Here is a 27,159-nt window from a genome sequence, read left to right on the forward strand (position 1 = left end):
GTATCACTGTGTCTTTTTTTTGGTAACAGCTTTATTGGGCTGTAATTCACGTACCATACACTTCACCCATTTAAAGTGTACAAACCAATGGTTTTTAGAATATTTACAGAACTGTGCAACCATTACCACAATCAATTTTAGAACATATTCATGATTCTAAAAAATAAATTCCATACTCTTTAGAAGTCCTTCCAGACCTGGGTAACCACTAATATACTTTTTTTTCCCCTCTTTGCATCTGCCTTTTACAGACATTTCATACAAATGAAACCATGCAATATATAGTCTTTTGTGACTGGCTTTTCTTCACTTAGTATAATGTTTTCAAGGTTCACCCATGTTGTGGAATATATCAGTACTCAATTCCCTTTCATGACTAAATAACATGCTGTTTGTGAACATACTACATGTTGCTTATTCAATGATTCGTTGATGGGCATTTAGGTTGTTTCTACTTTTTGACCATTATGAATAATGCCGCTACGAGCATTTGTGTACAAATTTCTGAGTGGACCTATGTTTTTATTTCTTTAGGATATATACCCGAGAGTAAAATTGCTGGACCTATGTTAAGTCTATATGTAATCATTTGAGGAACTGCCAGACTGTTTTCCAAAGTGATCAGACAGTTTCACATTCGCACCAGCACAAAGGAGGGTTCTGATTTCTCCTTATCTCACCAACACTTGTTATTATCTTTCTGATTATAGCCACTCATGTATGTGAAGTAGTGTCTTCTTGTAGTTTTGATTTGCATATCCCTGATGGCTAATAATGTTGATCAGCTTGGCAGTCATTTTATCCATCATTTTCTTATTATCTCTTGGATTCCCATTGTGATTATTACAAACTTTTTCCAGACTTCAGAAGGTCCCAATCCCTCCTATCCTCTTATCTCCAGAAATTACATCTCCCCTGCTATTCTGAAACATCTTCATGAATTCATTGATGCTTCAACAAATATTTATGGAGCCTTTGTGCCACATGTTGATGCCTGGGTTATAAAATGGATAGGTCATGTTCTTTACCTTCACCCCTCATTCGTTCATAGTTTGGTGGTGCCACTTACAGTCTTGTCTCATGGGACTTTTCTGCTTAAAATGTTTCAGTGGCTTCCCAGCACTTTCAGGATAAAATGTAATGGCAAAATACACGACAACCACGAGAACTATGAGTGTGGGGCTAGCCCAACCCCGTCCCTGCCATTCTGTCTGTCTCACATTCTCTACTACCCTCTTAGGTCTACAAACACATAATTCTTTCATGCAGCCCTGCCCCTCTTCTCCACTGCCCCGCTCCCAGCTGCAAGCTTCTCCAGGGCAAAGGGTGATTCTTACGCATCCTTGTATTTCCTACAGCCCTGGGACAATACTGGACACATTGAAAGTACTCAATAACTGGATGTCCATTGAGTTAGTAAATGAAGAGATGGCGAAGTAAAAGAAGGAAGAATGGAAGGAAGGAAGGAAGGAAGGAAGGAAGGAAGGAAGGAAGGAAGGAAGGAAGGAAGGAAGCTATGCAATTCTGCAAAGTAGTGCAATTTATTTCCCTGACTCCTTCTCCCGTTCCTCTTCCTGAAACAGAATAATCAGATCTTCCCTAATAGGCCAGTGAGAAAGGCTACAACTTTTTAGTTGGCTGAAGTTAGGGTCTATTCTGACCTTCATTTCAAACTGTCCAAACAGAATGATATGCTGAACCAGCTGAACTGAGGAGGTTTCATCTTAGTCAAGTATTTATGACAAATGCTACTACTCTAAGTAAAGTTTTAACTCAAGGCATGTGTGTATCTATTTGTAGTCTGTAGGATCTTAAGCAAAATATCATAACATTTAATATAAAATGCCCACAATCTGAATATAATCGTGTTAAACAGTCAGATTGAGGAGGTTTCATTGAAATTTGCGAGGAAGGCTGGAGAGTCAGAAGTGCCCAGTCACAGGGTGCCTTCCCCTTTCACCCTCACGTAGGCAGGACAAAGGTCTCTCTCCACTCCGGACAGGAAAATGTTTCTCTTCTGGATAGTTTTGTTGAGGAAGGGAATGGAGGAAGTGGAAGTGGGCTTGCAGTGGGGTATCCGGCCCCATAGGAGACAGGATACAGGCGGCTGGGCTCTCTAGCCCCCTCGAATGGGGGCTGCTTTCTGTTTTCAGAAGTATACGTGGTGGCCCATATGATAAAACAGTGATAAATGCATTGTCCTGAAGTCTAAACGGGAGAGGGAGGAAACGCCTGGCATTTATGATATGTCTGTCTGCTTATTCACTGAGAACGTTGTTTGGGGAAGATAGTAAACACCATGGAGTGAGTGTTTTCAGAGATCTTTGTGAAGATAATGTCTGATGAAGGGCTAAGACACGATGTTCTGAAACAGGACACAGGTTCACCGCCTGGGTTGAGCCTGCCCTCAGGTCTTCCCCTAAACTTCCCTCCCTCCCATGTTAGGACCTTCTCAGCTGTCCATAGTCAGGTGATCACACCCCCAGCCTACACTCCCCAGGTGATTGGCCCCCTTTCTCCCCCTGCCCCTACATTGCTAAGGGCCCACGGCTCCCCCAGGATGCCCACTCATCATCACAGCTGCCCACAGCTTCTTCCTCCCTGACTCCTCCTCCCCTTACAGATCTTCCCCAATAGGCCAGTGAGAAAAGGCTACAGGAGACAGCCTCCCTGCTCATCTTCTTAACTAAATACTTGCCATGTGCCAGATGTCTAACTTATATCATTCATTTAATTCTAACCACCTTAAAAGACAGTGAAAATTTCCCCTATCTTACAGATGGAGAAACTGGGGCTCAGGGAAGGAAATTGATTACTCTTGTAATGAGTAGCTGTGCGATTTGAACCCATAGTCTGATGCAGAGACCTCATCCATTCAGTACATTCTATTTCCTTCTTGCTACTTTCCAGATGTAGAAGTCTGCTGCAACAGAGATGCATAAGGCAGTTTTATCCTTGAGGACTTCCTGGTTCCACAAAAAGTAGTGAAATGCTGGGAGAGGCACAACAGCAGTGACGGGAGGGGAGGGCGTCTGGGCATGGTGGAGGGAGAAGATGAGCAAAGACACTGAAGTAGATGCTGCTGCGTGCTGCCCACAACCCCCTCTCCCAGCTGCAGGGAGTGATGGAGGATGCCAATGGCCTACAGGAATTGCCCTTGACTGGAGTGAGCTGCCTCCCCAGTCTTAGGTCCCTTCCCTAGGGCAAGCCTGAATCCAGGGACTGGTTAATAGGTGGGTGCAAATGCTCAGCTCCCTTTCCCACATTGAGGACAATTCTGAAGAGCTATCCCGCTCCAGAGCTCCGTATGGGACTGGCCAAGGCCTCTGGTGTGACTGCTTCACAGTTCAGCTCCTCCCTCTACCAGTCCTGCCATCCTCACTGCAGGACAGGAAGTGTCCTAAGAGTACTCCCCAAAAACCCTTCTGCACACAAGTCCCCACCTCAGAGTCTGTGTTCCAGGGAACACAAGCTAAGACAGGCATGGAGACCCATAGCACATTCTGGAAAGTCGAAATCGTCCCAGTTACTAGGGTGTAGGATGTAGGCTGGGTGCAGGTGGCTCCTCCTGTCTTTCGATCTGAACATCCAATAGAGGACCTGTATTTAGTTTTCTTGGGAACCTAACCTGCAACTCTGCCCAGTGGCAGAGCCTTGACCTATAATAAGAGTAAACTACTTAAGATTTGGAGGAAATAACAGTCAATAACCTGAATAAAGAACAACAAAGAAATGTTTGGGAATCACATTGTTTAACAATGTTTGGGAATGTCAAAGCTAAAAGGTAGCTTTGGAGAGCATCTGCTTCAAAGGCTCTCAGTTATCATGGGGGAGTGTAAAGCCCCAGAGGGCTGATGTCTTTACGTCAACACAGATATGCCAGAGCCCAGGCTCCCTGGCCTGCATTTGATGCTCTTTCCACCACTCCTTGGATAGGTCTGTATGCCATACATGCTGAGAACTGTAAACCTAAGCCCTTGATGGTCTTATCCACCTTTGTTCTCCTGCAGTGGCTTGTCCCGAGGAGCACAAATCTGCTCTTGAAGGAGGCTGCCACGCACATTCCTAGAAATACTCCAGCAACTCTCCTCAAGGCCATGCACCCAGTGAGCTTGCCTTGCCAGCGCCAGGCATGTCAAGGTTCAGGGTTGTTCCAGAACCCTCTGCGCATCCTCTGTCTTCCCACCAGATCAGATCCAGCTGCTTTCCTCCAATCGAGATGAAGATAAATGCGGAAGCCACAGAAGTCACTATCAGGACAGCATGCCCTCTTCCTGCACTCATTCAGAGTTAATGCGGGCATAGGCTGGGGAAAATTACTTCTCCTAATCCCACTCCTGGGTTAGTTGGGCCCCTCCTTTCTCTGAATAGAGGATCACCAGGTAAGCCGATGTCAGTTGAGGCATTTGGTATGACAAATGACAGTCCTTAGCCTCAGTACTTTAATCTCTGACAAATGGATGACTCCAGACCCATCCCTCCGTTGGAGGTTGCACCGCCCCGCTTTGGCCATGAGGTCTAAAATGGAGACTTTGTCCTTCCATCTGACTCTCTAGCTTGACAATGATTAACCCAGCTAATCAGTCTCCGTGTGAACGAGCTTTTCTTTCCAGATAAGGCACATTCCTGAAAGGCTGCTTTAAGCAGTATCTCTCCCCATCTAGGCTTGCATTTTGCTGGCCTCCTATGAGCTCCATTCTAGCAGGTATTCCATGGGATTGGGAGGGCCCTGTGGTCAGTTAAGTTGGAAAAACCCTGAAGAGTTATTCTTCTTTTGAAGATGCTCCATGCACATTAGGGCAGTATGTACTGTCTTAAACCTGCCTACTTTTGTTTAACCTAGATTATACCAGTTTGATTTGACTACAGTTTTTTTTTTTTTAAATAAGTGGAATGCCTTTTAACCTCCTTGAAAAGAGTTAACCTCACCTCTTTTGAAGTCCAGTTTCTCTCCTCTGTCCTGGTCCTCATACCTGGGCTTTCTGTCTGGGCCACTATTCTGGAGTCACAGTTCTGCATGTGTCACAGCGTCCCTTGTTCATATCAGGGTCTGGTCTTGCTCCTGTATGTTTGCTGGCTGCTCTGATTTGGGATGACCAAGCATTCTGGTTTGCCTGGGACTGATGGGGCTTCCTGAGACAGAGGACTCGGTGCTAAAACAGAAAATCTAGGCAAAACCGGACCATGTTGGTCATCCTATCCTGAACCTTTTGCTCTGTGCCTGAAGTCCCACACCTCCCTGGCAGCCCACCCTGGACTTCCCTAGTGTCTCTTCTGGCTCTGTTGCAGGTCTCAGCCCACCTATCAGAATTTGCAGCTGTTTAATCTTAAACTCCCTGTTCCTGACTGATGGTTGGGACTATGACTGGGAGTTGCTTAAATAGCTCCCTCCCATTTCTCAGCTAAACTCAATTTCCCCATCAGCCCCCACAGCTGGGGTAGATCTTGAAGTTCCCTTCCTGCCCCTCTGAGCAGACCTTGGTCCTGTCCCATCTGCTCTAATGGGAGTAATCACAACACTAGAGTATCTTCCCTGCCTGACAGGGACAATGGGAGCTGAGTGGCTATCAGAAGAGGTCGCAGTGAAGTGATGCTGACTGAGAGGGTGCTGATGGGGTGTTTTTGTGAGAAGGCAGAGACAGAGCTTGAATCCAGGAGACAGAAGCACACAGCCTCCCAGTCCCTCCTTCCACTCCTGCTCTGAGGTTGCAGTGAAGCAGGGTTTGGGGATTGGCACCCAGCACGATGACTGGGTGTCTCTGGATGTACATGTGTCGGCTCCAATTAATGAGTAGCCTCTGACATCAAGCACTCACTCCCATTAGAGGAGAGTGCCGAGGACATGGGAATGAATGACTGCAATAAAGTGTTGAGGTGTGTCACTACACAACTGATGGAGTGATTAAGTCGTACCTTGTATCTACTGGTGTAGGTATTTTTCCTTATGCCTCCCTCTTTCCCCAAGCCTTTCTGTTCCCTTGCTACAGGGCCTTTTACACAGGTCCAAATCGGTAGTTTCTTTTGATTTTTGAAACCCCAACTTACTGAGAGATTAGTGACATTTGTTCTTGAAGAGGAAAGGCTGAGATGACATGCTGTTGAGTGAGGGAGGCAGAAATAGTCAGATTAGAGGGAGGTTTGGACCAAAAGTAGATGTATTTTTCAGGTCCAATGAGTAATGGAGCCCACACCATCCCCTATGCAGAGGTGTTAGGATCTTGGATGGACTGATCTGAACATGCTGCAGTACTGGGGATGTGGCTAAAGAACACTCACTCATTCACCCAAGAATGATTTACTGCATGTCCTGTGCCAGGCACTGACTGTTGCAGATGTTGGTATTGGAGTAATGAACAAAACACACTAAACCCCTGCCTCATCAAACTTGGGTCTCACTTAGGGGATGTAAACACAAACAAATGCCCAAGACTTGGGCTTTTATCTGAAGACGTGTGAAGCCACTGGAGGCTTTGGGCAGAGCAGTGTGGGTTAACGTCTGTGTTGTGAATGGACTTTGGGGGCAAGGGCAGAAGCTATTGGACCAGTTAGGACTGCAAGGATCTAGGGGAGAGGTGATGGTGGCTTAAGCCCCCATGATTGAAAGGGTTTAGATTCTGGATATATTTTGAAGGTAAAACCAATCGATAACATGTAGGGTATGAGAATAAGAGGAGGAAGCAAGAGTGATTCCAGGGATTTGGGGCTGAGCTACTAGAAGAAAGGAGTCCCCATTAACTGAGCTGGGGAAGGCTATGGGCAGGAACAGAGTATTTTGTGTGTGTGGGGGTGCGGATCTTGCACAAAAATAACAAAGCCCCACACATCCAGGGCAGGAAAACCATGAGCCCCTATGACTTTGTGTGAATTAGAAATGGCATCCCTTCCTCTAGTGAGCATAGCCCCAAGCTGGGGGTATTACAGGACCAGCAGGTTCATATACCCACTGTGGAGTAACAGACCAATATGCTGAGACAGCAGGGTTTGCAACAGAGAAAAAGTTTAATGATCACAATGCTGAGTGAGGAGATGGGAAGAGACCCTCAAATCCATCTCCCCGAGGAGTTCTGAGCTGGGGCTTTTAAGGAGATAATGGAGGATGAGGGGCTGGAAAATGGGGGTCGTTTATTGGTTGGGGTAAGGGGGATGAAATAATCAGGATATGGAAACTACATTCTTTGGTAAGTCCACTTTCATGGGGTCCTTCAGGCCAACTGACATCCATAGTTTCACTGGCATGCAGGACCTGAAGAATATCTCAAATGGAAAACTTAAGGTTTGATAATATTCAAGTTGTTATCTAGAGAGCAGTGAGGTGGAACTACAATCTTGGAACAGGATCTACATGATTTTGAGGTCATAGGCACCAAACAACCATGAAGAAGCAGGTCAGACAGCGAGCTGGTCTTATGATGAATGCTGAGTGTGCTGCAAGCTTGGCTCATTTGCATTTCTTCCCCTCCCTTCTTCCCAGATTAGTTTTATGGAGTTTATAGGGATGGTGTCAGTGGCATAGTTGGTCAGGGGGAATATTAGCTCTTTTAGCCCAAAGCCTTTGTGCTGTGAACAATCTTCACAGCCACAAACAGAGACCCTGCCTGAAGCCACTACTGGCGTATCAGAAAGACCCCTGTCAGCTGGAGTGGGGCCGATAGTGACTTAGGACAGAGTAAATTGAATTTAGAGAAAAATGGTTCATATTCTATGTTTTATGGTAAAGTTTATACTTGTCACAGAAGCTATAATGGAAACCTGTTTACATGAGTTCATTAGAGGCCTAAAGGCAGAAAAATAATGTTAGGAAGCATTATTGATCTTCTTACGATTAAAATTTAAATACTGTTTTGTTTAAAAGTTATGTAATTCTTTTCTTACATGCTAAGAATAGGTTGGTTCTCTATATTAATCTGTCTTAATAAAGCAAATCAAATAGAGGAAAAGAAGGGCTTTTATTCTTTTCCAAATGTCTTATATTAACACTGGCGTGGAACACTCAATATTTTTGCTTTGAAGAAATTGTTCCAAACTTAAAAAAGTATTCTGTCATCTTTCATACTCAGCATTACCAAAAAAATGAGCAGGCAATTCCTGCTTTTCTTTAGAAGGGACTTCAGTTTTGTTAAGGGCTATGACTTACTAGAGTCATATAGTTTGTACTTTATGATCTCCTTCAAGCCTCACAACAACCCTACGAGGTGCTGCTGTTGTCCCCCATTTCACAAGTGAGAAGATTCAGACTTGAAGAATGAAAATAACTTGCCCAAGACTTCTCAGCCTGAATGTAAATGCATGTTAGTTTAGCTCCAAAGCCCATGCTCTCTATTAAACAGTGTTCATCAGACGGACTCTCTGATTTGTCAGCTAGAATCCCACAATCCCAAGGCCCCAGACCTCTGGAATTTGAAGGGAATAAATATATCTACTTTATGCCCCTTTCCCAACTGAGCTTGAGTCCTTTCTAGTCATCCTTGATGAGTTGTCTTCACCAGCAGTCTCAGACCTGGGCCCAGTACAAATGCTGGATGATGGCATAATAAAAAAAATTGGGGAGCTTATTAGAATATAGCTTTCTGGGTGTCATCCCAGATCCATGAAATCAGAATGACTGTGGGTTGGGACCCAGGGTGCAGTGTTAGCGAGTCCCCAGGTGGCTTTGGTGTGCAGTCTGGCTTGGTGACCACTGGCAGAGACACATTCCAGGCTTGGGGAATTCCATGCCTATGTGTGAGGTATCCCTGCCCATCATTTCCACCCTTTCCAATTTCTTTCCTTTATGCCTTCCCTTGGCTAGCTCTGACTATTAAAGTTGTTCCTTACATTGTGGTTGAACTCTGTCTCTCTGCAGCTTTTGCCTACTGGCACCTGTCCTACACTTTGGGTTACACAGAAGGTCTAATCTCTCTGCCACAGTGAGGGACATTCAAGAAGGGAAGTCACTTAACATGTCTCCCAGTCTTTCTTCTCTAGGGACAATATTCCCAGGTCTATCACTTGAATCTCCCATCATTTAGTGACAAGTTCTTATACCCTCTGGGTCATGTTCTTCTGAAATCATTTGGGTGTTCCCTTTTCCTTTAAACCACAGCACCCAGACCTGAAGGCCACATTCTGGCATGCTTGGGCCAGCACCACAGAGTAGCTGCCTTCCTCTGAATCCCATGCGAAATCAGATGAGATATTCTAGGGCACAGAAGGGTGGGCTTCTGTGGAGCTACTGGCCATGCTGAGTTCCATAGGCGTCTGTAGCACATGCTGCTGCTGAGCCGGGTCTGCCAAGTCCTGTCCTGTGCTCTTCTTGATCTTGGACCCAAGGTTAGGATCATAAATTTATTCCCGCCAGATTTCATCTTGTCAGATTCTGCTCCTGGCTCCAGCTTGTTTGTTGTTTGCATCCTACCTCTTCAATCAGTAGATGAATGTTCTCTCTTCTGATTCTCTGTCTATATCCATATTGTTTTGTACCAGACTCTGTGGGTCATACAGTGCTTTATGGTTACCATTGTCCCAGAGATTTTACTCTAAGTGGTGACATATTACATACCCACTGGTATCTACATTTATTTATTTATTGAGACAGGGTCTCACTCTGTTGCCCAGGCTGGAGTGCCATGTCATAATAATGGCTCACTGCAGCCTCAACCTCCTGGGCTCAAGCAATCCTTCCACCTTAGCCTCCTGAGTAGCTGGGACCATGGGTGCCTGTCACCATGCAAGACTAATTTTTTTATTTTTTTGTAGAAATAGGGGTCTTACTTGGTTGCCCAGGCTGGTCTTGAACTTCTGGGCTCAAGTGATTCACCAGCCTCAACCCCTCAAAGTGCTGGGATTACACGTGAACCACTTCACCTGGCCAGTATCTACCTTTATATCTTGATTTGTATACAGAAATAATATATAGCTATAGTGGACACAGTTGATACCCATGCATATCTCCTTGGCCAACTTTCACCTGCTCTGTGTGTCCATTCCCTAGCTTTTACATCCTTGGATGCTAATTGTCTGTACCTGTGACCTTCAGAGGATTTTTCCAAGGATATTCAGTTTCCTTGCCCCTGTGGAGTGCTGCAAGTGCCAGAAAGGTCATGTACCTCCCCCACCCTCCATCCCCATACCCAGGGAACCATTAGCCAATGACCGACTAGTATAGAGTACAAATGCCCCAGTTCTTTTGTCTTGAGGCAGAAGTAACTATGAGGTGCAATTTACACTTCAGAGTTGCCCGTGGATCAGGCTGAATCAAACTTTACCTAAGGTTGCATCCTTGCTTGTTTCTTCCCCTCCCTGGGTCTCCCACTCCCTTCCTGGTTTCTCCTGGGAGCACCTCACTAATGATCAACTACATAGGAGTCCTTGGCTCAGAATCTGCTTCTGGGAGAGGGTGACCTAAAATGACAGTCATTGCATAAATAGACATATCAGATGTTCTCCTTGAATATGCACACAAAATATTTCAGGACTCTTAATTTTTAAAGAAAAGAGCAGAAAAGAATTTCCCTTTTATAGATTATCTATTTCATTTTTGGTATAGATTTCAATACAGTTACTACTCATATTTTAATTTGTCCAAATGACAACTACTGACCGGTCACTAACTTTTGGGGTAAATTACTCTAGGAAATACATGGGCTACAAAAAAAGATGCTTCTTGCCCCGTGCTGCTCAGCAAGGCCCCTAATTCTTTTCACATGTCTCACCTGACTGACTACTTCCTTTTTGTTTTTATCCCCTATCCCAGTAGAGGAGGTGAATTGTCAAGTATGCAGATGTTGGAGCCATCTTGCCTGGGGTTGAAGCTTAGCTTAACCACTTACTAGTGCTGGAACCGTGGTCAAGTTACTTAACCTCCCTGCTGCTCCATTTTCTCATCTGCAAAGTAAGGGACATAACAATTCTTTCCTCATTGAGTTGCTGTGACAGTTAAATGTGCTGGTGCATTTTAAGTCTTGTGAACCCTGTAAGTGCCATATAAAAGTGTTAACTATCATTTTATTTGCTAAGTGCACGTCTCTCTTCCTGGTTTGATTGTGAACTCCTAGAAGACAGGGGCTGTCTTACTCATCTCAGTCCTCAGTGCTCAGTACATACTAGGTGATTGGTACATATTTGTTCCATGAATTGGCTTATTATTACTCTGCCGGTTGCCTGTTTGCTCATTGGGTTAACTTGCAAGCCAACAGAATGATTTCCAATGAGCTTGTATTCCCCAGGGTGGATCAGCAACTGGTTCCAGCCCTTGTGTCTAGACAGGCTTATAACTGCTGTGTATCTGGGTGACTTGGCTGGGGTTTTGGGTTCCTCTCAGCCTGCCTTCCTTATCTCTAGGCCCCGTTCCCTGTTTCTCGGGCAACCTGTGAATATGGGGTGTTTCTTGTTCTACTTTATCCAAAGGGGCTTTGTAATTTATTGCCCTTGTCCTTGGTTGGAAATGTGTCCTTTTTCTATTGTGAAAGTTTGGTCTGTTTGGCATGCAGAATGGGAGAATATGCCAGGACTCTGGGATGCTGTCACAGCTGAATGGGAGAGAAAGAAAGGGAAGCTTTAGAGACATAAGAGTGAAGAGGGCACAAAATATCAGGAAGGCTATCATTGCTTGGGTTTATCTACTCTGTGCTCTTGTCCAGTGATTTAACTCTTGATCATTTGTGCAAGAAATAATGAGTCATTGCTGCTCAGGACTTTGCTGGAGAAAAGGGTTCTATCTTAAGTCTCTCAACTAAAGATGCCAATGGAATTTGGAAAGGGTTTAGCAGAAAGCAATAAAGACAATTCAGAAGCAGAGGCCTAGAGGATATGAAAGATAATTCTAAGAACTGGGATGGGAGAAAGATATAAAATTCAGTAACTGATTACAAGAAAATGAAGGGTGCTTACACAGACATCTGGAAATTCTATACACCTGTGCTTTAGCGGAGAAATTTAGGGCGGATTTTAGGCATATGTGGCTATTTCTGTGGATAGAAAAGGATGACAGCGAAGACATTTTGTCATAGCTCCTGTTCTCTCCAGCCCAAACACTAGCAACCCCTTCATCACCAATGCTCAGAGGGTCTGGAGTAGATGAGTCATGTTGCAAGGGCATGTGGAGACCTTCCACACCAGACCCTTATCTCTGTTTCCCTCCCACTGGCCCTTTTCCCCACTCTCTGTACTGTAGACTCCAGAGGACTTCTGACTGGGCAGAAGCTCTCAGCTTTTGATTCCTCTTTTGAAAAGAGTCGATCTTTTTAAAAAATCGTCTTCTCTCAGAGCTATTAATAGAAACCAGTGACTGTGACTTCATTTTTCACTTCTTCCTCTCCACTCCAGATCCACTTTTCCATTGATTTCAGTTCTACTTGTCTTCCCATTTTCCTTCTTTCCCACTTTTTGGGTTCCCCACTCTTCTCTCTCTTGCAGTTCCTTATGACTCCAGATTCCCAGTGCTGGCCTGTTAGGGAGGAGCTGTGGCATAAGCCAGGGCCTGGCATCTGCCTGGACACACCACCCACAGCCCTTGGCGATTGTCAGCCAGCTTTGGGGAAATGGCCTGGCTGGGACAACCCTGGGCCTCTGGTTGCTTCAGCTACCAAATTGCTCGGAGTCCCTGGCCCACCCTAGGAGCTGGGTTGGCAAGGATCTTAGTTTCTGTTTTACGTGACTATGAGTGAGTTGAAATCTTACTCTGTAATATCATTTCTTCATTCTTTCCACATTTACTCTGCACTACCACACATCAATTACCTGCTCTAGATATTGGACAGGCAGAGATGTAAACAAGATCCAGCTCCTACACAGAGCTCACAAGCTAGTGAGCCATCTGCTGCTTTTGTAAAGAACTATAACACAGTGTGAATAGGATGTTAACAATATGGAAAAGACTTGGGTGGATTAGAGGGTTTCGTGGAAGTGGAATGGGAAGAAACCTCTCATAAACAATTTTCTTTTCGGAAGGGGTAGGTGGATGGGAGGATGCAGAGAGAAGTGTAGCAGAAAAGCAGAAGGACTTGGGTTAGTAGACTAGATGTGTAGTCTCAGCTGTTCACCAATTAACCTAATGTCTCAGGCCTCAGTTTCCTCATTTGCAAAACAGGGGCAATAACTGTAGCCCACCTTGTGGGGCATTGTGAGAATTGGTTGAGAAAATGCGTACAAAGCACTTAGGACACAGGCACAGCTGCTGTGAGGATGATGATGGGGATGGTGAAGAACAGGCTGTGCAACTTTGGGAAAGTCACTTGTATACACTCGCCTCAGTTTCCTCATCTGCAAATGGAGTGAGTTCCACAGGATCATCTGTAATTCTGTTTAGCAACATTTTTTCAGCGTCTTCCCTGTTGGTGCCATTGGGCATTCAGAGAGGGTCAAGGCCTGGCCTCTGCCCTCCAGAAAGACAGGGGACAGGCACGCACATAGGTAACTCTAACAGAAGACACGGGCCCACGGAGCTGCTAAGTTCCTGAGCATGAGTGTTTGGGGAAGGGGTTTCTGGAGACCTCAGTGGGAGGCAGTGCTTGACCTGGGCTTTGAAGGACCAGTAGACAGAAATTGTGTCTTTCCTTGCTGAAAAACACTTTGTCCTCAAGATAAAGGCCAAATTTCCAACTAAGCACATAGATTGCTCATGATCTCCTCGGCTCCCTTCTACTGCTTCTTCACTGTTCTTCCTGTGCACTGTGATACTTGCAATTCTTGAAACATATTTTATACCTTCCCATGCTTTCCTTCCATCTTTGTGCGTGCTAGTTCTTTTGACCTGGGACTCCCTCCTCCCTCTGTTCGGGGACAGCAGAGGGGACAAGCAAGGCACTGGGGACAGACTGGGGGATTCATATCCTACCTTTGCCACTGAGAGGCCAGTGGGGCACGTGGTGTGTTCCTCAATCCCTAGGTGAGTCAACGTCTTCATCTCCAAAATGGGGATATGGGGTAACAACAGTGACTCCCTCAAAGGGCACTGGTGAGGATTAAATGCGGTAACACATGCAAAGTGCTCGCCAGGCAGGCCCATAGTAATCACTGAATAAATATGGACAGTGTGGCCCACTCCTACTTGCATTTCAGGTCCTAGCTTAGTCATCACCTCCTCTGAGGTTGGCTGTGTGCTCCCGTAATACACGGATCTCCTCTTCTACCATAGCCCGGCACCTGTCATCCCCACCAGACTGCAAACTCATCCCCACCAGACAGCAGGCGGACCTCAACTCTGCGGGGGACAGAGAGAGTGTGGGCGTCTAGGCTGTCCAGGGCTCCTTCTTGCCCTGGGACTGACCCTGGGAGGGCGCAGCACCCTGGGAGAGGATGGTGCTCAACTTTAACCGGGTCGGCGCCCTCGGGAGAAAATGCAGCCTGACTGGTCGGGTGAGCGCGCTCGGCCCCGCCCCTCCCCGGGCTGGCCCCGCCCCCGGCCCCACCCCCGGGTCTTCCCGGTGCAGCTGGAGCTGCAAGTAGCCGGCGTCGTCCCGCGTCGCCCCCGCGCAGGGCGGGCCCCGCACGCTTATTCGGCCCGGGAGGAACGCCGGCGTCCAGCCCGCTACCGACCGCCGCTGCGGGATGCTGCGCTCCACGTCCACGGTCACCCTGCTCTCGGGCGGCGCCGCCAGGACGCCCGGGGCGCCCAGCAGGAGGGTGAGTAGCTGGGGGCGGGAGCCGCCGCCGTCCAGTTCCCCCATCCCGGCCGCCCTCTCTGGAGGGGACTAGGGATGGGAGAACTCGGGAGCCAGCACCTGGCCCCGACGCCCCACCCTGGGCTCAACTCCCCCGTCCTGTGCCGGCTCTGGCAGTGACTCTCCCTCTTGTGGTTTCAGGGGGCCCACCAGCTGGCAGGAGACGGCTTAGGGGACTTTATGGAATTCCCAGAGATTTCCTCTCCTTCCTGCCTCTCTGTCAAGCCGAGTTTATTGGTGGCACCAGTTTAAAAATCAAGGAAGACATTTGTGCAGTGTCCCTACCTTGAGACCCCAAATAAAGAATGTATTTAAAACTCAAACTTTCCTTCTTCCATTAATTAAAAGAAAGACGGCGTCACTTGTGTCCACTAGTGATAGGGTAATTCTGGAGTGGGGTTAGCCAAGCCGGGCACCACTGTGCAAATCAGAACAGCAGCCGGCCGCCCAGGAGCCCAACTGTGTGGGACTCCGGTTTATATAAACCACTTCTTTCTGACTTAAATATTAGCACAGTGACAACAATGGCAGCACTGAAAGCCCGGGACAGCATCTCCAGGGAAGGTTTCCCTTTGGAAGTGCTGTTTCTTTTTTATCTTTGTGCCATGTTTTCCCATCTCTCCAGATGCTCTATAAAAGAAGTGCTCCATCTTTCTAACAGGGTCAATGCCTTCGAGCAACTGCCAGGGGCTTGGCTTGTGGCTTTTTAGTTCTTCCATTTATCATGATCTTCAATACTTGCCATTTGGTACCTCTTTACTCTGAGACTTCTGTAATCGTGTTTCCTCAAGATTTAAACAGGTGGTTAAGTCCAAAGCAAAACCCCCACTGGTCCTCCCGTCTGCGTGCAGGTCTTGGACCTGCTTATTTGCTTTTACATGTCTTAAGCGAGTGACGGTGGTCACCTTATAAACTGTCTTTCTTTAGCTCTAGAAGAAAGATGTATTACTCTTGGGCATAGGCCAACTGATGGATTCTGAGGGGGGTGTGTGTGCACTCACCAGACACTGAGGTTGTGTACACACACGCATGCACGCGCGCACACACACACACGCCTCAGAATCCATCAGTTGGCTCACGCCCAAGACTGACAGAACTCCAGTTGCCCAATCATTAGCATCATAGAATAAGATCCACATCGGGTCCAAGGGGGTTTCCAACCACAGTCCTGGCCTTACTCTAAGTTAGGTGTTTGTATTTTTCTATGGAAATCTTTCTCAATTTGAACACAATTGCAACTGAGAAAGAATGAAGTCACTGAAAAGCTAACCCTGAGCCCTGAGAGGATCATATGTGTAACCAGACTGCATGAATTGCATGAAATTCTCTGTAACTTCCCTTCCAGAGCTGGGGATTAGTTGGGGTACCTAACCTAATATGGTGGATTGATGCAAAAGTGACTAGTATCCCAGATAACATTTCTGAAGATTTTTGGTCAAACATTTCCTTTGGAGTATTTCTTTAATTGTAGGTGCTTTGGTGTCGGGCACATTGTGACACTCTTGAAAAGACTTTGCCTTTTGAATAAGATGGCAGACATATTTTGGACTGGAGAACTCAGGGCTCAGGTTCAGGCCATGCAGGGCTGTCCTGAGTACACTGGTACTTGTTTCTGGAAAGAAGCTATCTAAAGGGTGTAGGGTTCCCCCCAACTTTATGGTTTCTAGCTCTGCTCATGATTTGCAGATGTTACAGGTACTATCTGTGTGTGTGCTGGGGATTGTGTGTGTGGTGGGAAGCTGTGAGATGTTGATTAATTGATTTATTGAACATTCATAAACCTTTTTCTGTGTGGTAAAGGGCTGGCATTGGGGTCCGCTCTACCTGTAGAGGCAGACATATTCCCAAACTAACATCAAACAAAGTGGTGATGGTTATAGTGAAGTGAAGAGTTTACAAAGTTCTGTAGAAGCTAAAATAAAGGTTCTTCCTGAGGCATCAGGGGAAGGCCCTCACTACAGGTATGTTTTTTTGAGATGGAGTCTCACTCTGTCACCCAGGCTGGAGTGCCGTGGTGTGATCTCAGCTCACTGCAGCCTCTACCTCCCAGGTTCAAGCAGTCCTCTTGCCTCAGCTTCCTGAGTAGCTGGGACTACAGGTGCACACCACCATGCTCGGCTAATTTTTGTATTTTTAGTGGAGTCGGGGTTTCGTCATGTTGGCCAGCCTGGTCTTGAACTCCTGACCTCAAGTGATCCAGCTGCCTCAGCCTCCCAAAGTGCTGGGATTACAGGCATGAGCCACCGCACCCCACCTACAGGCGATGTTTGAGTTTAATCTTGCAGGATGAGTAGAATTTGTAGGGGAATTGACTTTATTGGGATCCTGAAAGGAGGAAATAACCATCTCACTGGAATACTTGGCATAGATAGTAATGTACTGCATAACCACATTTCGGTCAACAACAGTCAGCATATATGATGGTGTTGGAATGGTGGGCTATATCATATCTCCTAGGTGTGTGGTAGGCTATACCATCTAGGTTTGTATAAGTGCACTCTATGATGTTTACGCAGCGACAAAAATCACACATGATGCATTTCTCAGAATGCATCTCCATGGTTAAATGACACATGACTACTTTATGATGATGGCAAATTGGACCTGCTTTGGGACAAAATGCCTATTGTTTAGAAAAGCAGGAACAGGATGTCCTGAAAATAAAATTGAAGACCAAATAATCATTGGAAGTGTACCTGAAGTTGAAAGTTGTTCAGTAAATACTGTATTGTTCTGTTATTCCTCTCTGATGGTGGACAAGTGATGGTCTTGAACATGTTAGCCGTTAAAATTGTATTTCTGGTTCATCCAAAGAGCTCATCAAGTTTGGGACTGCAGGGGAAACTAGTCTGTGTGCGTCCAGATATTCAAGCCAACCAGAAGTGATGGTGACAGCTGACACTGAGCAGGGACTCCTGTGAGCCAGCTGCCAAGGGTTATGTGGCTGACTGGACTGTTACCAGCTAGCCTTTGTTCAATGGCTGCCACCTGCAATTTGTATTTCCTTCTTATCTGAAATCATCTCTCAAGGAAAAAAAAACAAACAGGTGGAGAGAGTAATTTCTGTCAGCTGATAAACAAAGCTCTGAAAGGCATTTATGGATGCCAACCAGCAGAAGCTGTGAAATTAAAAAAACTCCCTTCAAACCAGTTGTGCACTAAAAATAGTTTTATCTATGGCAACAGCAGGAAGACAAATTGACTGGAGAATAACCACAGCCAGAAGATGACCTTGGGGAATGGGGGGAAACAATTTTAAAAATATTGACTTTGCTTCATGCTTTTGAAAGGAATTTTATAAATGCCAGTTAGTCTTGCTAAATGGGCCTTTGAAATGGAAGGTTCGTTGTGTGGCCAGGTTGTGTGCTTTGTGGGGAAGGCATGTGTTGCTTTGTGGCTCCCCCCCAAAGCACACAACCCAGCCACACAACCGACCTTTCGGCACGATACTTAGTGCCGAGTATTTTTGGCTAAGCTGTTCCACTCCTGGGCTGTGGAATGATAGACCTGTCAAGGATCTTCTCCAGCACCTTGCTCTCTTGATAATAAGAGACTGTTGACTGGTGTTGCTGGTATCATGACTCCTCACTGGCACAGAAAAAAACAAAACAAAACCCAACAAGGTCACAGGATAGGACTATCTCCTAGCCTGCCCTTGCTGATATTTCTTTCTATTTGGCAAAGGCTTCCTCTGTTAAACACTGGAATGGGCCTGCTAGTCATTGTTCCTTGGCTAATGTGCCCCTCTCTTATGTCCCATTGCTGCCTGACTGGCTGAAAGTAAAGAATTCTCCTTAGCTGGCTTCTGAATGATCAGACAGGTGTTTACTGCACTCCCCTTTCTCAGAAGACAGGAACGTCTGTGCACATAAGCTCTCTATCATCCCACAGGTTCTGAGGAAGGGACCCAGATGTTGTGGGACCCTTGGCATCTGGTGGAAGGAAGCTGGCTGCAGCATTCATTGGGGAAGGGGAGGTGGATCCTGCTGCACCCAGAAAACAGGCTGGCTGCACACAGGGCCCTCCTGAGCCAGCCCCTGATGGGCTAAGTTGTGAGGGTTTGGAACCATGGCGTCCTCTGGGCTAAGGGCAGGGCTTAAACCTCTGTTGGTCAAAAATGACAGTTGTAGGCTCAGAAAAAAAGGTGCCCAGCTCTATGCTTTTTTTCTTTCACCTTGCCTTGTTTGATATAGGATGAACAGACGTGAATTCTGGAGACTCGTAAGGAAACTTGGTTTCTCCTAGACATTTATGGAGATCCCATGGCTTTTCCACAAAGGATGTGGAATGTGATTTTGACCCATTTGTCTCTGGGGCACTGATGGAGTGCTGTGTATGAGGTCCCTGTTGTAGTTTACCTATGCCGTGCGTCCGTATGTGAACAAGAGACCTGGAGGCTGGTGTCACCAAGCCCTGGTCACTGGGGAAGCTTTCAAGTCAATTAGCCTCAAATGTTCTTGTCTAATTGAGTTCAAGGAGCTGTGGGCGCAGGGCTGACTAACTAGAGACCATGTTAAATATTTCAACCCAAGATACTTCTCAGCACTCATCATGCCTTATGGCCTTATGGAGTTCCAGTATTTCTCCAGCACACAAAAGAGCAATACAGTGGTGTTTACCTCTTTCCCTCTTTGGTGAGTGATAGTTCCTAAGTGTCAACCACACTCCTGGCTCTTTTTCACTCTTAAAGGCCAGGGTGATCTTTCTAAAATGCTACATCTAGTCTCCTGACTCCTCTGCTTCAAGAGCCTCCTTGGTACTGCAAGGAAAAAGTTCACACTCCTTAGGGTAGCATCCAGGCCCTCTGGTTTGGCCCGTGCCTGTCCTGTTTCCCCTCCCTATATGTACTCTTCTCAGATGTTCCGAATCATTTGCCATTCCCCCGAGCTTTCCATGCTGTTCCTTGCCTCTTTGCTTTTCTTTATGTTTCTCCTCTGATAAGGGTTGTCTCCTCCAGGAAGCCTGCCCTGAACCCTGAACCCTCTTTCTCGTGTTCCTCTAGAGGCCTGTGTATGCCACCATTACTTGTGTCACCTGTGATTACCTACTGGAAGACAGGGCTTAGGAACCACCCGTCCCCAGACCTGGTGGAATAGGCACTTAAAAACAGAAATCTCACCAGGTCCTGCAGGAGCCACGGTTAACATTGAATGGGCAAATGGAAAAACAGGAAGAGAAGCTTTGGGTTAAAGCCATCCCATCACCTCTGACCCACCTGGGCAGGAAACAGGTGACAAATACATGGGAATACTGGCCCAGGTGAGGAGTCTGACAGTTCTGGGAAGTCCTCCAAATATTCGAGTTGCCTCATCCTGCTGCACAGTTGGAGCTTCATCCCTTTGATTCAGTCAGTGGTTCTCAACCGGTTCTACACAGAATCACTGGCAGGCTTAAAATAACCATGTCGAGGCCTCATCCCAAACCAATTCACTGGGAACCTCTGGGAGTACAGAAAAGCAAGGAAGCTTCCCAGGTGATTCTAATATGCAGCAAGCTAAGACTATTTATTTAAGCATTACTCTCTTCTATAGCTTTCTTGGAAATGCAGACACTCCTGGGACAGTGTTGCAGAAAGGACCCTTGGGCCTTGTGGGATGAAGGGCAGGGTGGTGGTGGGGCAGGGCGGGGGAGTCCTCACACTCCCAAGTCACACTGGTATCTTTGTGTGCCCTCATCCACCTGTGTTTTCTTTCTGGATCTTGGCGTTTGGGGCACATTGTGTGCCTGATACAGAACACAGCCACAGAGAGCAGGAATGTTTTGTATGCCTCTGAGCTAAGAATGGTTTTTACAGGGGCCTGCAAAACCTAAATATTTACTGTCTGGCTCTCTACAGAAAAAGTTTGCCCCACCCTGATGTAGATAACTGGGCTGCAAGTTCAGGGCCACAGCAGAGCCAAGAGGTCTAATCTAGATGGAGCATGCTCTGTTCCGCATGCAGCCTGCTGCGGGCTCCTGGGATTTGCTACTTGTGCTGAGCAGAGAGTCTGGGGTCTGTTCCCCACAGCCACACTTACAAGGGCCCCACCTTTTGTCATTAAGGGGAGCTGGGCAGGGACCCACAGTCACAAAGTGGAACAGGCCTGAGAGAAATGTAAATACACTCGGCTAATTTCCTCAGGGAAATCCATCTCTGTAAACTGTTTAGCAAACCCATGTCACCTCCCTGAGTCATCTTCTCCACCCCCTTTTTATTTGAGAGGATATTTTTCCCTGGGTGAGCTCAGCTGCCCGAAGTTGAGAGCGTGATGATACTGGATCTGCAGAGTACCCCCTAAGTGAGACCCAGGCCATCCGTCTCCACAAAAGGGTCAGAAACGAGGCCCAAGGGGACCCATGTCTCTGGGGCACTGACGGAGCGCCCCCAGGGGCCCTGAGTTGCCAAAAAGGGTTTTGTTGTGCTTTTTCTTGTGGAGGAAACCTGAATGCTACCTGTCCCTTCCTTGCTATCCTTCCCAGGGGGGTTGGTTTCAAGAAAGTGCAAGGCACTCCAGGGAGTTTCAGGTATAGTCTTACTTTGTTTTAGTTCAACCTAAAAAAACTACAAAACCCAATGCTGAGCGAGTGTCCATCATGTGTTGATACTATGCTAAGCACGGTAGGGGCTATAAAAGTGGTGATGGTACAAAGCTTGCTTGATCACTCCCCCTGTGTTTTCCCTTCCATCCGTTTTGTAGTGCATGGAACACAGGAGGCACTGAAAATGACCAGTTGGATTATTGAATGAACTCAGATTTGAATGTTAATCTCTTCCTCCAAAGATTTGAATGGCTCCTTATTGTCTTCTGACTAGAGCCAGTGCTTCTCTATCATGCATTTGTAGATTGATAGCTCAGCCCCTACCTATTTGTTCATTTTCCTGTCCTACCCAGGCTTAGGTTCTTATTCTTGGAACTTGCCAGCTTCTGTGCGTTTGGCACAGACTGGAACGCCTTACCTGATAGCTGTTGTTGTTATGATGGTGGGTTCTCCAAACCTCACTGACCTGAAAAATTCTTCCTGTCCTTCTATACCCAGCTCAAATGGTATCCTGAGGGACTTTCCCTTGTACTCCCACCTCCCATTAAGATTAGTGTTCTTCTTCCTATATTCCCGTGATAATAAACAATGCTTAGAGAGTGCTTAATGTGTGCCAGAAATTGTAAGCTCTTTACACACATTAGCTAATTTCATCCTCACAACTTTCCTAACAGGGTGCAGTATTGTTAGCTCTGTTTTACAACTAGGGTAATGGAAGTACTGAAGACTAAGTGGCTTTCCAAAGGTCTCAAAGCTAGTAGGTGTCAGAACCAATATTGGAAGCCAGGAAGTGCATTTTCACTGTGCTTTAACCACAAAGCTATCCTGTCTCTCTACACCTTGTATTGGTTATTCCAAGTGTTCTTGATTGCCTTGTTTGGGTATATTTCTAGATTATGTACTCCTTGGGGGAACAGCTATTTTTTTTTTTGCCATCGTGGTACCCTCATAGTCCCTAAAAAGTATTTCAGAAGTAGTGGGTGCTCAGTAACTGAGTAATAAAGTACGCCGAGTCCAGCTTCCTGCTTTGATCCCCTGGAAGAGACCCTTGCCCCCAGGGACAGCTGGTCAGGTAGCAGTGGTGTTCAGGGTAGGATGCAGTTCTTCGCATTGTTCGCAACACAAGCCCTGAACCAGCTGCTTTGGGAACCCCTGGGAATAAAGTGCCCTACCTGCCCTTCAGTCACTGCCAAGCCTGCGGCAGCTCTGGAGATTGTGTATCTGAGTTTCAGGAGACCATGGAGATCAGCCTCGTAAAATGCTCCGAGGTAAGGAATGTTGCCTTGATGTTACTCAGGGGGAGATTTTCCCATGGGGAGATTGCTGAAAGTGAATGAATGGAGGGAGGTAGACTGCACTCAGTCAACTTTATGGGTGGTTCAGGGGTTACTGTCCTTAGTGCTTCTGTTAGGGATTCAGCGTACCTTTTAGACCTTTAGAATGTGCCTCTTGCCGCTCCTGAAGCAGTCCTGTGGAAGGATTAGTCTCTTTCTGGATGTGTCTCTTTCTGACAGATTTTCTCCCAGTCTTTATTATTACTATTACTACTATTAATATTTTAATAAAAAATTTACATATACTTAACATTGTTGCCACCAACACAGAAATCTGTTTCCTTAAGAATATTTTCCCCCTACATCTACACAAGTTATCAGGGAATATTTAAAAAATAAAAATAGGATTATTCTTAATGTTTTGTTCTGCAACTTTCTTTTTTCCCCATGACCATACATTTGGCTGTCTTGTAAGGAATGTGTGTAATCCCGTTCTAAGCTGGGTTTAAATTGCTCCTGAACAGCCAGTCCGTCAGTGGGTCAGTATTTATTAAAGAAAAACCAGCTGTGCTCCTTAATGTTTTGATAAAGCACCTCTGTTGACAAGAGTAAACTTTAAACAGGGTGCTGCAGTAGCCTCAAGCACCTGATGCAACTGCCAACTGTCTTTGAAGTCATATGTTTTATTTTACAAGTTCATTTTATTTTATGCATTCTGTTTACCTTGTGGCTTTGTATACCTCAGGGTATTGCTCAGTGTGAGAGCCTCATATAAGGGTTGCCCAGCCCATCATAGGAAGCGTGTTGAGGAATATAGATGGGCAGATGAAGAATGGGCTCAAGCCAGGGGAGGGACCATCTCACTTTGGAGTGATTGGACCCATGGGGTCCCCTTTCTGAAAATTATGACCGTTAAGGACTACCCCTCTAAAATAATCAACCAACCAAAAGTCATCACTTACAGTGTTAATGTCTCTGATTCATTGACCAAATTGTTATTTTCATGGAAACAGGGCTGTGAGGCTAAGCAGGTCTGTTTCATTTTGAAGCATATAGTATGATGATAACATCTAGATAATAGTAAAAATATCTGGCTGTGTGCAGTGGCTCATGCCTGTAATCCCAACACATTTGGAGGCCGAGACAGGAGGATTGCTTGAGCCCAGGAGTCTGAGACCCACGTGGGCAACATAGTAAGACTCTTTGTCTACCAAAATAAAAAAGTAGCCAGGCATGGTGATGCATGCCTGTGGTCCCAGCTATTTGCGGGGCTGAGGTTGGAGAATCACTTGAGCTCAGGAAACTGAGGCTGCAGTGCTATGATTGTACCACTGCACTCCAGCCTGGGCAACAGAGCAAGACCCAGTCTCAAAATAAATAAATAATCAAATCAAAATAAAAATATCTAATATTCATAGAGGCTTACTATTTGACACTCTCCTTTTATCCCATTTTACCCTTGAGATTCAGAGAGATTAAGTAACTTTCCCATAGACACACAGATAGTAGATGTTGGTGCCTGTGTATGTGTGTGTGTGTGTGTGCGCATAGGATATATGTACATGTGTGCACACTTGTGTGTGTGTGTGTGTGTGTGTGTGTGTATGGGATGTGGTGCAGGAGAAAAGAACTTCCTTTTCCTTGCAGAATTATGCATGGACTAGACCCAGCCTAACAGGAGATTGTTGAGCACCACAGGTTTGGACTGTCTATATGGTCTGAGTTACACTTTGATGCTTGTGCAAATGGTTGAAACCAGTCTGAGGGGCCTGGAGCCAGAGGGTTGCCTTTCTCTGGAGAGAGTCAAGATTCCCATCAGTGCTGTTGCCTATCAGGAAAGAGAGCTACCTGGTAGTATGGCTTGGTTTCTTTTTGGCCAACATGACTGACGGTGAGCTTTGAAGGTTGCTTGCAAAGTTGGCCGCACAAGAGACAATGATAACCGTGGGGGTCAGGCCACATCTGATTCCGGGGTCCCCTGGGGGATGATGCTTGCCAAGAGGAGGATGAGGATGCAGAGGGATCTTGAAACCAAGTCATGTGATTTAAAGAACTGGGGTTATTTCGGTTATTTCGTCCAGAAGAAAGGAGGTTCAAGGGACAGGAAGACTGTCTAGAGAAAGGGGAATTATTTTGTAGTCCAAGGACAACCCTGGGTCCATTAGGTAGAAATTCTGGTGTAAGCTCAGATCAGGAAGTTAGAGGTGCCTGGTAGCAAAGTGCAATGCCTCGGAGGGCGGCAGTGGTATATGTGGAAGTGCTAACATGGATCCCAAACCTGGGATCCCTAACTTGTTCATGGAAAATGAACAGGCTGGTGCCACCTGTCAAGTACATTTTTGGGTGTTGGGTTTCTTCATAGGTGGGCAGGTTGAACTCAAGAGGTGTTTGACGTTCCCTGTAGCTCTGGGCTTCTAGGCTGCAGGTTAGTTTTGCTCAGAGGCCACCCTGTGGACCAGTGCAGATCTGTGACCCTGCCAACCAGACTGGGGCGGGGGTGGAAAGGGTTTGTTTGCTAGGGCTGCCGTGAAAACTACCACAACGCCAGTGGCTTAAACAACAGAAATTTCTTGTCTCACAGTTCTGGAGGTTAGTGGCCCAAAATTAAGATGTTGGCAAGGTTGGTTTCTTCTGAGGTCTATGAAGGAACTATCTGTTCCAGGCCCTTCTCCTTGGCTGTTGACAGGTCGTCTTAATGTTTATATGACGTTCACCCTGTATGTGTGTCTGTCCCCAAATTTTGCACTCTTATAAGGACACCAGTCATTTTGATTTAGGGCCACCCTTATGATCTCATTTTTACTTGATTACCTCTGTAAAGACCCTGTCTCCGAATAAGGTCACATTCTGAGATGGCAGGAAAGTGGTTAGGACTTCAATGGATGAATTTTAGGGGGATGCAATTCAATCTATACTAGGGCGCAAACAGCACTCCCATGAACCGGGCCCATATGGCATTTCAGGCATGTGATGGGGGCCATGAGTATAAGAGCTAAGAATGTAAGCCCCAGAGACTGCCTGGGTTCAAATCTCAGTTCTGCCATTTCCCAGCCATGTAACCCTTCAGAGGCTTAGCTTACTTATCTGCAAAATGGGGCAGGTAAGAGAATCTATTACCATAGGTTTGTGGTGAGGGTTAAATGAATAAATACCCATAAAGCACTTAGAAGGTTCCTATACATGGTTAGCTATTATGATTATTACTGTTATTGTCCCCTTGTACTACAGATTATAGTAGTCCATTTTTCGCGCGGTTGAGTAGGAATATGACTTTGCTCCTAGTCACCCTTTGTCAACAGAATATGATAAATCACACAAGTTGTAGCTTCTCTCCCTGAATGGTGTAATGCTTTTTTATTTTTAACAGAAATGGTACAACTTAGACTTTAAAAAATCATTTAGGAACCTTTATGCAATATTTCAGTGAACTTTGTTGGCAACCTTTAATAAACTGACATGAGGATCTCAGTGACTGGTGACAAATATGCTGGTATAGCTAATTAAGGGGTCAGATATCTTACTAACTCATAAGCATTACATTTTCTTCTTCTATGCCTTTCCAGCTAACTGTCTTGCTTTTAGTCTGTATTAAGTAAACAGGGACAGCTTTTTAAAAATTTTTAATTGGAGCAACGTACTTGTGAGATTTACCATTTTGACCCTTTTTAAGTGTATAGTTTAGTGGCATTAAGTGCATCCACACTCTTGTGCAAATGGCACCACCATCTACCTCTAGGATTTTTTTCATCTTCCCAAACTGGGATTCCATGCCCGTTAAATACTAACTTTCCCTGTATTTTTACCCGCTGGCCACCACGGTTCCACTTTCTGTCTGTATGATTTTGATTACTCCTGGTACCTCATCTAAGTAGAATCATACAGTATTTGTTTTTTGCCACTGGCTTATTTCACTTAGCAAAGTGTCTTCAAGGTTTATCCATGTTGTAGCATGTGTCAGAATTTCCTTCCTTTTTAATATTGGGTAATATTCCATTGTATGTATAAATCATATTTTGTTCATCTGTCAGTGGACATTTGGGTGGCTCCCACCTTTTGGCTATTGTGAGTAATGCTGCTATGAACATGGGTATGTGGACTTTTTTGAAAAAAAGTTGTGATTAAACATGTACATGTATATTATAGAAAAATTAAATATATAGGCAAGTAGAAAGCACCCTCCCATCCCAATAGAGATATCCGCTGTGCATATTTTGGCTTCTGTCCCTCTAGCTATATTTTTGCCTATACTTGTGAAATGAGATCATTCTATACATATTGTTATGGAACCTGAGCCATTGGTAAAGAAATGTTTGAAATGGATCAAGTGATGTGGTAGTTTCCTTCTCTGAGCCCCAGGGTGGTGGTTACCTGTGCTGTACCAAGCTGGCCTGGTACTGTGAAGATAAGGCTGGCCTTATCTCCTGTATGGCTCCTGCATGATCAGGGCAATGATCCCCATTGAAAGTAGGGGAAACAGGCTGTGAGAAGCCCAAGGTCATCTGGCTCTTTCTGCCCCAAATGCTGACTCCTAACTGGCCTCTCCTTTCCCTCTCTTCTAGGCAAATGTTTGCAGACTACGGCTGACCGTACCTCCTGAGAGTCCAGTTCCTGTGCAAAGTGAAAAGAAGATTGAGAGAAAAGAGCAGGTAAGGCATCTCTGAGGCAAAGCCCTGAAAATTCCAGTCTCTACCCTTAACCCACTCTCCCATCTCCTAACCAGGCCATTC

The 27,159-nt window shown here is 45.8% G+C and overlaps 1 protein-coding gene across 2 annotated transcripts in view; it reads left to right on the forward strand.

The window, feature by feature from the left end:
- The first annotated feature begins 14,386 nt into the window (after positions 1-14,386).
- MYZAP (myocardial zonula adherens protein) overlaps positions 14,387-27,159 on the forward strand; it is a 94,968-nt gene continuing 82,195 nt past the window's right edge. The window contains exons 1-2 of one of the 2 annotated variants that reach the window (XM_010374264.2): positions 14,387-14,601; positions 26,992-27,078. In XM_010374264.2, the coding sequence (XP_010372566.1) occupies positions 14,527-14,601; positions 26,992-27,078 (162 nt within the window). In that variant the 5' untranslated portion in view covers positions 14,387-14,526. The remainder of the gene's footprint in view (positions 14,602-26,991; positions 27,079-27,159) is intronic. The other variant, XM_010374263.2, reaches the window with a different exon arrangement.

The sequence above is a fragment of the Rhinopithecus roxellana genome, chromosome 5 (assembly GCF_007565055.1).
Source record: "Rhinopithecus roxellana isolate Shanxi Qingling chromosome 5, ASM756505v1, whole genome shotgun sequence".
NCBI classification, from domain to species: Eukaryota; Metazoa; Chordata; class Mammalia; order Primates; family Cercopithecidae; genus Rhinopithecus; species Rhinopithecus roxellana.